The sequence below is a fragment of the Thermobia domestica genome, chromosome 13, assembly GCF_964235325.1.
Source record: "Thermobia domestica chromosome 13, izTheDome1.hap1.1, whole genome shotgun sequence".
In the NCBI taxonomy this organism is placed as follows: Eukaryota; Metazoa; Arthropoda; class Insecta; order Zygentoma; family Lepismatidae; genus Thermobia; species Thermobia domestica.
Genome location: NC_137466.1, coordinates 18671115 through 18683229, shown reverse-complemented (window position 1 = coordinate 18683229; position 12115 = coordinate 18671115). Strand labels below are relative to the sequence as shown.

At 36.2% G+C, this 12115-nt stretch overlaps 1 protein-coding gene across 3 annotated transcripts in view; it reads left to right on the top strand.

Moving 5' to 3' along the window:
- LOC145668039 (mite allergen Der f 3) overlaps window positions 1-7596 on the top strand; it is a 519747-nt gene extending 512151 nt beyond the window's left edge. For all 3 annotated transcript variants that reach the window (XM_081735512.1, XM_081735511.1, XM_081735510.1), the window contains one exon: window positions 5128-7596. In XM_081735512.1, coding sequence (XP_081591638.1) covers window positions 5128-5283 — 156 coding nt within the window. In that variant the 3' untranslated portion in view covers window positions 5284-7596. The remainder of the gene's footprint in view (window positions 1-5127) is intronic.
- Window positions 7597-12115: the final 4519 nt, after the last annotated feature.

Genomic DNA, 12115 nt, shown 5'->3' with positions numbered 1-12115 from the left:
TCCACAATAAACTTACTGCCACTCTTGAGAAAGAGATCCAAAATAAGCCCAAAAAATTATCCTTGTTAGTACGTTACTAACTATATCGAAGAGTAGGAGTTGCCATTTTACTTTTAGTTATGGCAAGAGCCTTCGTAAGATATGTTCTCCCTTGTCATTATCCTCGCAAATTTTTCAATTGATATCTTCAGTTACAATTGCAGGGGTTTATTGCAGCATAAATAATGAATAAAACCGTAACAGATACGAAATTTCGCTTTGTTCTCATTATTTTATATCCATATTAGCAGTTATATTCTCAAGTCAAAAAACTCAAAATTTTATTCAAGTTCCTTCGGGTGTTTATAGACAACGCGGAGTTTATATGTATATAAATGGGATCAAATATATTTACAACAAACCTAGTTTTTGTCGAGGCTTTAGATTAAGTTTGACTACTAACTCTAACGTTTTGGATGCTTCTCCTGTATGCAATTTATTTTGAATGTCCTTATATTTTATATTTACAACCGAAGTTGGTAAATGCTTTATCTATTTCTAAATCGTTAATGTCTACACTATTTATTAAATATATTAGATTTCATGGGTCACCTATGAGGTATGAGCTCAAACGTTGCACTATTCATATTCCAAAATCTATAGTCAATATTTAAATATTTTCGCACTCTTCCTTCGTGTCTGCCATTAATAGTACGTCCTCACCGTAAGCTAGTACTCTGGAATTTATAAAGCTATATTCATATCCAAGGTTAGTATCCATTATTTTTCTTATCACTATATCTAATACAATGTTAAAAAGCACTGGACTTAATGGGTTCTTACCTTACTCCGTGTTTCACAGGTATTTGTACACTTGTACCGCAAAACTCTGTTACATTGTCTACATATATTTTACAACTGTGCAGTAATTTCGTTAGGTATCAATGATTTCACAATTGCATTTCGGGGAATTGTATCGAAACTTTTTGCGATATAAATCAAGCATCCGTGTACAGACTTTTCTCCTCTACCCAGTTTAAGAACAGCATGATGCAGTTAGACAATGTTGAGCTCCCAGGAATGTCTGGGCAACGTCTAGTGTCAATGATGCCAATAAACAATCTACATAAAATAGATGAAATAGTTAATGTTAATACAATTCCTAATTTATAATGTTGTTTAAGTTTTTATCCTGTTTGAGAGTAAGCACAATTTTATTTCGTTTCCAGGATTTCGGAATATAACCAACCAGCAATATTCAATTATATAATTTTAAGATGTAAGATATGCTGACCGTAGCGCTGCATTGGCCGGATTTCAAACCTTACTTTAAAAACATGCCTCGTATATACAGATGGTGATCAGAAAAATGGAAACACCTGTAGTTGACAACACGTCAGATGCATGGGTTGGCAGTGGTGTTGTGGCGCCCGCAGCGCCGGACCGCTGGTGGTGGTTGTTAGGTCGGTCTCCATACTACGTCAGGCGCAGTGGAACAGCAGTGTCCGGTGGCTGCAGCAGACGGAGGTAGTGTAAAATGGGAGACCTCTCAGATTTTCAAAGAGGGCAAATTGTTGGTGCGGGTTATGTGGAGTGAGTGTGACGGCAGTGGCTACTGTGTTAGGTGTGTCGCATGGGACAGTGTCGAAGGTGATGACGGCCTACACAACACACGGGAAAACCACATCGGGGAAGCGGAACAGTGGGCGGAAGAAAATCATGAGTGACAGGTCACGCCGGGCATTAAAGCGCATTGTCACGCAGACCATCGTGCCACTGCGGAGCAAGTGACGGAGGAACTCAAGCAGCACCTCCCCCACCCTGTTTCGACAATCACAGTCCGTCGCGAATTACATGACAAGAACTTACGGGGTCGTGTTGCACGGGCCAAACCACTTATCAGGGACCATAACGCTTTCGCACGCCGCAAATGGTGTCGCGACCATACAACTTTGACCGTTGAGGACTGGAAACGTGTGATATGGTCGGATGAGTCATCCTTCACCCTATTCCCAACCACGGGCCGTGTTTATATGTTGAGAACGCCCAAAGAAGCTTATGATCTGCAGTGTCTCTGCCCAACTGTGAAACATGGCGGCGACTCGGTGATGCTGTGGGCCGCCATATCATGGTTTTCATTGGGTCCTGTGGTTACAGTTAGCGGACGAATCACTGAAAACAATTATGTCACAATTTTAGAAGACAACTTTCATCCTATGGTCCGGATGTTGTTCCCGGACAATGACGCCATCTTCCAGGATGATAATGCACACATTCACACAGCTGGCGTTGTTGCAGCGTGGTTTGAGGAACATCGGGATGAAGTTCAACACCTCCCCTAGCCCGCCCGATCCCCAGATCTCAACATAATTGAACATCTGTGGTCCGTCTTGGAAACACGACTCCGGCGACGATTACCACCTCCATCCTCTCTCACAGAACTGCCCGATGCCCTGCACGAGGAATGGTATAAGTTCCAGTTGCTACCATTCACGACCTCTATGCCTCCATCTTACGTCGCATCAAGGCTGTTCTGAAGGCGAAAGGTGACCCGACACCATATTAATCTGGTAAGTTGCAATTTCGTTCAGGTGTTTCCATTTTTCTGATCACCATCTGTATATATGAGGAATGTTTTTAGAGTAAGTACAGTTTTAAAATTCGGTTGCTGCAGCGGTGCGGTCAACATCCCGTGCACGTGCGCTGGGCTGAGTACCTATCTGCATATATTGGCAAGCCGCTGATGCCATTCCATGCACTATTAATCTGGCGATGAATTTCAGCCGCGTTCACGTCTTTGGTATTAAGAAAACGAACCACAGCGCGTATTTCACAGTCGGCGGAGACATTTAAACTATTCACAAACACGGTCGAATGTTTTCGTAATGGTGTCTGTGCCTTGCCAATGGATGTAGATACACGGTGCGCATGCGTGGGATGCCGCCTGCAGCGGCAGAATTTCAAAACGATACTAAAAAGACACGACTCGTATATAATTTCTTCGTTGCCCTAAAGCAGAGCTATACACAAAACCTTTTATTCATTCATGTACTTCTTGGAAAACCTAATTTGTGTATTTTTTCAATAGCGACAATTTGGTTACATATTTCTAATTTCTTAGTGCCTTGCCTTCCACACACGGAAGCTCGTTGCAAAATTTATGTATCATCTCCAGCTGTTACTTAACTTCATCTTGTCTAAGCTGTATTGTATGTATGTATGTATGTATGTATCTATCTATCTATCTATCTATCTATCTATCTATCTATATATATATATATATATATATATATATATATATATATATATATATATATATATATATATATATAAAACTATTAACTATTCTATGTATTCCATATGCTTCTAACCTCATCTTCCTTAAATACAATGATTCAAGGTATACTTTTATTTCTTTTCTCTCTGGTTCGTTTATTAATCACCATAAATTAATAACATTACCAGTTTCATTAATATTTTCAATAGAAATGCTTTCGTTTACAGTTTCATTCAATAGTTCCTGTACCACACTCTCCATTTGCTGTGTAGAGGTGGCATTACCACTACTTGCCCTAATTTGCACTATGGGTCTTTGTACCACTTCACTCTGTAAAAACAGTGACACTTCCTGTGGCAACATGTATTCCTTTGTACTTTAATATTATTGTAGAGGCAGTGAAACTTTGTGTGGCAACACCTATTTTCCTTGTACTTATATCATCGTTGACACTTTTTAATTCTTTTCTTGCCACGTCAAAATTTTAAGTGTCATTTTCATACAGTTTAGAGTTTCGTAGTTTCATATCGTGGTTTACCGCTCTTCTTTGCTCTAATTCATTTGAATTTACTACATCTTTTATTTTTATATTTGTCTTCTAGTTCTAACAATTTATTTTCCACAATAACAAGTTTTCCTCATAATTTCTGATTTTGTAGTTTTAACATTTGTAACGTAACCTCTATTTTCTCTAATTCTTTCTGAATGCATCCATTAATGATATTAAGTTCTTTGGTCCATGATTTTTCTTTGACTTTCTTTACTTATAAGCTTTTGTTGAAAATTCCCAAATTTTAACTTCTGTTCTTTAATTTGTGCCCGCAAAAAATAATTTTGGTTTGTAATTCCCTTTCTTCCATTATTTGCTCTTCAAACATTTAAAACATTTTAGACAAGGAACTAGCTTCAATTTTACTCATGTCCTTGTCAACCTTCGTAGCTTTCAATCCCCCGATTTTTTTTTTTTTAAACTTTCGTAATCTACAAAAGACTGTTCAATATTTACACCTGTCTCAGTGCGTTCTAGTCGCTATCTCGAAAGTCCTTAATTCACTATTATATTTTTGGAAATTTTCGTCAATCTGCGTATCCCTTCCATGCTTTAGGGCCAACCTCAGTGAAAGACTCAGTTTGAATGAGAAATCTCTGTAATTTACCTTCAACTACCAGTTTACATTTCTTGTTTCTATACCTTCTATAACTTTACTTGGAAAGTTAGGTGAATGATTTCGTCTACATTGGCCTCTCCAATATTATTAAGGGCTATTCTAATGAAATCATCTATCTCAGTTTCTTTCCATTTCTTTCCTCTTACACTTTCTTTAATTTTTGTTCTTCTTCTTTTGTTCCTTCTATTGTTTTGGGTGCCATTTTGCATTATGTGTGACTAATCCCTCTAGTTTATTAAATAATATTTGGCACTATATGCATTTAAAATGTCCTTCAGATTTTGGTCTGCTACACTTAGGTAAATGATAAATCTGTCGCAGTAGTTTTTGAAGAAAGAAAAGAGTACATAACAACCGCATTTAAGTACATAACAACCGTCCTTACGTTCCTTGTTTAAATGTTTATAAAAACTTTTCTTATTATGGAATACTAATTGTAGATGAGATTCACACTCAGAAGACTCACTTTTTTTTACACTTCTTACTATTAAATGAATCAAAAGAAATCTCCTTCTAATCAGAAACTTTATTATACACATATATATATCATGTACACAAAATGAATAAGAGGGTAGCTTAAGTAGTCAAGTAGTGTGTGCGGGGAGACCCTGGTGCGTTACATAGCTTACATCGCCAATTGTTACGGCTGTGCCTATGATACAACTATTTTCGTTGATCATCTTTTTTCTATATTTATTACAGGGAGATTCTGGAGGCCCATTGACTACTACACTTGATGGGAGGCGAGTGCTGATTGGCCTCGTATCTTGGGGAATAGGATGTGGACGGGAGCATTTGCCAGGAGTATATACCAACATTCAGAAATTTGTCGGATGGATTGAGAGGATAATTAGATAGAAGCGAAATCAATTGATATAGTAAGAAACAATGGACTTTAGATTATCATATTTTAAATATTCACTTATTTATCAAGCCAGTTTTAAGAGAAGACTTGCGTTACATACTTGTGTGTGTCTGTTGACCATATTTCAGTGCCTGTGTTGAAATTCATGTATGAAGCTACATAATAAACCTTACATTATTTTCTAGTTTTGTTTCGAATGTACAATAAAATCTAAAGAAATATCTAGAAGTTGTACATATGTTAACAAAAATAATTTTAATAGCTGTATACTTTAAACTTAAACGGAGTAGTAAATGGTACACTGTATTTAACAACGTTTGCATTTCAGATGTATCTGAACGCGTAGCTAAAGAAAGTTAACACAGTAAATGGATATGAAGTTTGTAGGATATGCTAGAGAAGTGGCAGAAAAATAGTAATTTTGTTTTTATAACCAGTAATCAAACTACATGGTTTATAAAATTATATGTATACTTCATATGAAAATTTAAGTACAACAAATAATCTTATTAACTTCGTAATTTTACAGAAAATAAGTATTATGAGAAACGAACAGAATTATTTTCAATTATATACTTCTAATTAGTTACTACTCAACATATTCTGACCAGATTCTAGATTAAAGACAATACATCCTAGATTAATGGCAATGTGTCAGCCAATTATCATTTTGGTCAAGTCTTCTTTAGAAAATATATTATGATGTGATGAAAAGTTAAGAAATAATATTTTTATGAAAATGAATTCGATTTAAACAAATGACATGGTTGAATAATTTTGTTGACAAAATTTATTTTCTTACCAGAACTTTTCCCTCTAAATTCGTTTACAAAGTCGTAAACTTATACACTCTTAATTTCAAAGATCTTTATAATCGTTTAAGCATAGTGTCCACTTCGAGGTGGTTTTCATGTAAAATATAAAGATATTGTATGAACAAGTGGTCTTCACCAGAAAGTGGAATATATTTGGTATTGTAGTAATTCTGACCAAAATGAGCATTGGTAAATACAATTGTAATTGAACTCCAATAACTTTAGTTTGGTGAACAAACAGTCATTTAAAACAAAAACATGTAGTAGAAGACATATTTTCACTTTTACTAAATGAATTTAACTATCTCATATATAAAACGAGGCTCTATATTACAGCTCATAATTTAAACAAATAACAATCATGTTCAAAATCTTAGATGTTAGTAAGAGAATATTACATTTTGGTTTGATAGTTATATCTACGGATGAATGTGAGAAAAGGTGTTTTCGAGACTTTTCTAGAAAGGTGTTTTCTTTCCTTCTGTGAAGAAAATTCTTATTGTATGAACATAAGTTTTACGATTCTAATCGAGAGATGATTGCATGTGTTGTGTTCAGATTGGAATGTTGCTAAACAATTACTCGAAAAATATTTGTTCTCTTCGATAAAAAATTGGAACAACTGTCATTCAAATGCATTAAGCTTTATCTCATACACTTTTTTCAATTGAAGTACTTATTGTTAATATAAAGATGTTTAAATGTTTGTTTAACTTTGAAATATTTATAAAGATTGATCTATCGATAAAACAAATATAATTTATTCAGTTAGCCATGAATGAATTCGTTAACTGAATTCTGTATTCTCATAAAGAGTGGAGCAGATGATTAACTTACTGTGTAATGATCAGTATTCGACACAGGATAAATATTATCCTAATATACTTAATGCTCATTGACGAGTATATATCAACAAACTTGTAGCTTGTAGAAAATTAACTGTAAGATTTTAATAAACATTACCATAATACTACAAGAAAAACTCGCGTATCTCCAAAGAATTGTACGTTTATATTGATGTAGTGTATTTAAGAAATCTTTTGTATAACTCAACGATATCAATAATTATAGAATTGAAGATGTAGTTAAACTGTACACAGATCTAGCGCAAGAACCAGTAAAAATGGGCATAATATCTTACAAGTTCTTTTGTCAATAACGCCAGGACAAGTATATATATTGACTGATTATTGATGAAAGAATATGTAGGGTTTGTACACCCATTTTACTGATGAATGTACAATTTAAATATATAGTATATTTTGAGATATAAGTGAAAGTGTGTTTGTAGTGTGTGCTCATAATGTATATAGTCAATGACATTTAGATACCAATTAATGTATATACGAAGTGTGTGATTATGTCTGCGTATTATTATTTTCATTAATTATTTACGTGTGAATATATAAACAAGAAATACTGTCATAAGCTAACTTGAATTACAATTTGTAAATGTATCTGTTTGATGCAATTTACATTTTTTTAGTACAATCTTGAGTTTCATTGGTACTTGTAACTAGTAACATTTCCTTTCTTTTCACCGAAGAAACAAGTACTATGCAATATTTTAAATAAGAATACCAATTTTGTCCTCATCTCATGGGTATGACATTGACATAATCAACTTTGAACTGTAAACGAAGATCAGATTTAAGGTCTTCAATACTCTGGGATTGCTAATGTTAGTTGTAATGATCTTTCACTGTTAGGAATTATGTTCATATACTAAACCTGAATGTTACTTCTACGAATTATCTAACCATATTTCACGTACACAACGTTGCTTTGTATTGCATGAAGTCGTCACATTAGATAATTCGACAAAACGATCGTGGTTCGCGGAGATTCTACTCACGTTGTTTTCCAGCTGTTAACATCAACAATTTTGGCACAATACATAATATATCGTATCATAGATAATAATTTCTGTCGTAATTTGAGAAGATTTAAGAGCACTGGATCTCCTACATACTATAAATCTATCATCGTCGGAAACGGATTGGAGCTGAAAAGGTGGCTTCATTTATCATGCGTGTATCGCTCATTCATCTGGATCTATTCCATACCCTATCAGCCCCGAATACTGCTACCAGACTCATAAGTACTTGGTGGGAGACTTGACAGGACGTCTTCCTCCGGCAGAGGTGGTGGGACTCCGTCCTAGCTTTTTCTGCGAGTCCAGTGTTTTTTGTCATTATTACTATTATTTCGGGCCATGTGTTTTGTGGATGGGGATCGTGGTTTGGTGCAACTCTCATTCTACTTGACACATTAGCTCCACGTTGATCCTCCGGTAAGGACTTGCCCAAGGGATTGCTGTGAAGTTGTGGCGTTCACACGTTGCTTTTATTTATAAATGTTTAACAACCACATTTTATGGGTAAACACTCATTGAATAAGGCTCCGGGTTCACCGTTTCGTAAGAAGTCCACACCAAGCGAGAGTTATTCCACAGGTAGGAAATGTGGAAAACACAAGTATCGGGATTCCTGTAGTCCGATATCTTGTAATAAAAGACAAGGATCTAGTGCCAATGCAAAAGCTGCCCGTTTTGTTATTAACAAAGTTATTACCTACAAGGTAAACAAGTTGAAGACATTAGAAAAGTATGAGTGGAAATGGTAGATGATCAGCACATTGCGAAGCTACTTACATTGGATAACATTCCCATATCAGTAGAACATCACTCCCCATTGAACGTCAGTTGAGGAATGATTTTAAGTCGGGATCTCTTGAACGTCATAGGAGAGGAGATTAAACTTGAACTGGCAGAACAACATGTCGTAGAAATAGCTTGAATTAAAAGTAAATGAGGTGAACTGTTTCCAAATTTCAGTCTGCCTCGGTCCCGGTACTTGTGAACGCTGGATATTATCAACTGAAAGTACGATCTTACATTCCTAGTCCTCTTCGTTGTTTTAAGTGTCAGCACTTCGCTCACACTATTCCGTCATGTAGTGCAGCGGCTGCTATTTGTACGAATTGCGGCTACGGAAATCATGGCGTGGATTCCTGTACAGCGACAAAGTCCTTTTGTTTCAACTGTAAAGGTGATCAGAGATTTTCGCAGCCCATGAGAAACGTTATCTAAAAGAGAGCATTCCACCCGCGCTTTCTGTTTCGTTTGCTTCTTTGCTGCTATTGCTCGAAAATCTGTGACTACACACACATCTGACATTTTCACGCAAATTTAGCCCTCTTCAGCTAAGAGCACTGAACAGAAAACTTGTCATCACATTATCTCCTCAACCTTTCAAAACACCTCGCGTTCGTAATGGTATACTGAAGTTAATACAGCTGCAGCGTCACTCACCATACATTGCAGGCATGAAGTTAAGGCAGCATATTCGGCATCGTCTTAATGACTCCATCCTTTCACCGAGGAAACCAAAATTCCCAACAGTTTCCAAGACACTTTCGATTTCACTGAAATATGAAATTTTGAAGGACAAACCAGAGATGTTCACCCTCGCGAGGGTGGCCCTCTCGAGGGCATCCTCACCTTCAAATTTCCTCGCCCACAATGACGCTCGGACGAGGGCAAGCTTCGACAGCGAGGGCGAGGAGAAACTCTTAACACGAGGACGAGGGCCAACTCTCACTTCAAGGGCGAGCAAAAATTCCCAACACGAGGGCAAGCGAGGGCGATGTACAACTCCCTTCGCGAGAGCGAGGGCGAGCAAATATTCCCAACACGAGGGCAAGCGAGGGCGATGTACAACTCCCTTCGCGAGAGCGAGGGTAAGCACGAGGGTGAGGATGAACGAGGGCGAAGATCAGCTGTCACTGCGAGGGCGAGAGTAAACGATGGCGAAGAACGATTTCCTTCGTGAGAACGAGGGCACGTGAGGGAGAAGGACAAGCTTTCTTAACAACTATTATTTTGAATTTGCTGTTTGACCATTTTTGGAGGAAAATAATATTTAAAATAACATCTGCCATGTCCTCTAGATGAAAAGTTGATGTCATAGCAAGATTGTAAATTGGTCATATTCTTCCTTTCATTTAATTGCAGTAGACAATTTCTCTTGTATATTTCTACATAATTATTAAAAATAATAATGCAAATGAATATAATATTTTCATGTTTTTCATGAAAGTTTCCAGATAGAAATAGCGCTCGGGCTCAGTTCGGTTCACGCTCATTTATTTCATTGACGCTAGCGCTTAATTATTAAATGAATAGTTTGTATTAAGTTTCTGGAAACAAGTAATATAAAGTTGATTGAGCAGTAGTTTATTTCTTTACGTTTCCAACTTCTATTGTAGAAATAGATATTAATTGATATACGTCCATTAACGCTCGGATAGTATAGCCTCAGTGCGATTTCTTTATATGTTTTTTCTCTTCTCCCACCAAAAACCAAGTTTTATATGCTCAAAGACACACACACACACATATGCATATTATATATATGCGCGTGTTAGTGTGTGTGTTGGGGTAATATAAAATATGCAATATATATGCAAGTTAGTTGGGAACCTGGGGTCCCGCAATAGTGTTTCCAATCGAGCCCTGCATCTTCTAAGTCTAGTAGATTATTTTTTTTTTCCCCCTTACTTTGCAGCAAGAAAGCTTTAAATTTTTAACTATATGACTTCCCTAAGAAACATCCTTTACTTTTAATTATGTGTTTGAAGACATATTGTCCTATTAAAATACATTAAATATGATAATTTCTTAATTAGTTCTTATGCAGTAGTAATAAAGTTAGGTCGGACACATGGTCTTATCTTTCTTTATTATTATTATTATTAACCTACTCACCAACCAATACACATTTCTTGGAAAAGTCGTCAGAACGAACCTTTAATTTACGGTACCCAAAGAAATGTTATCTGCAGCTATAACGCCTACAGGTAATCTAGAACTGGAATCCAGGGCTGCATTCATGACGGGCTCCTGGGGAGGAAGACAGTGAAAGGTTTTTTCCGACGATCCGAAGCTGCCACAATATGGTGTCGCTACGGGGAGGGGCAAACGACATTTCGTTCTGCGCTGACGCAGAGATTTCTTTGAATTTAGCAGAGGTGCCTTCTTCATCACCTCAATAAAAACTGAAACTAACTTCTATACACAAAAGTAACATTAAAAAATGGATCAATGATTTTTGCACATAAGAAATGTATACTACATATTACACAGGGTGTTATTGCTGGAATTGTAAATGAAATTCGCCAAATTAATTTAGTGCAAATAAATAACTCAATCTTTTACGTAAATCTTATATACATAAAATTTCATCACCTTTATCACTCTAATAATTTGCACTACGAGTCAAGACGAGAAGTTTTTCGAGTCTCGTGAGCAACACTAGTTCACCCAAGTCTTAGATTCTCAAACACTATTTTAGTGCTAAATGATCCGTTTGAGAAACCCATAAATTGATAAAAGTGATTGTACGTTCACAATGAAGAGCATTTATGACCGTTTAAAGATACTCAAATCATTACACAATATATTCCAATAATAAATATGATTTAAATGTTGTTATTTATATACACCATTCTTACTCATCTTGTGACGCAGAAGGATTCTGCGAACTAGATAAGGGAATACATTTTGTACGTAAATTTACAGAACGAGACGAGAAGTGAGTCGTCGAGAAGCGAGACAGTGAAGAAGTTTTCGGGAATTGAGACAAGACGAGACTATAACCTTATTTCTCGTCTCGTCTCATGGGCAACACTAGTTTGCAACGAAAGATGTAAAGGAAACTCTATTGAAATTTTATGATAAAAAGGCCTTGTGTCCATCTTAAACACAAACTAAATACAACTTTCTTACAAGGCTGTCTATAATCTTTATTATAAATTAACTAGAAATAGTAGTTTCGGAAGAATATCACTCCCTTCTTCAGACTTGGAGTAGTAGTCTGAAGAAGGAAGTGATATACTTCCGAAACTGGAACATTTCTAGTTTATCTTATATATAAAAGAGAACGTACAAATCCTTTGTTCCCTCATCACGCTAATACGGCTGAACCAATTTCTTTCATTTTTGGGGGGT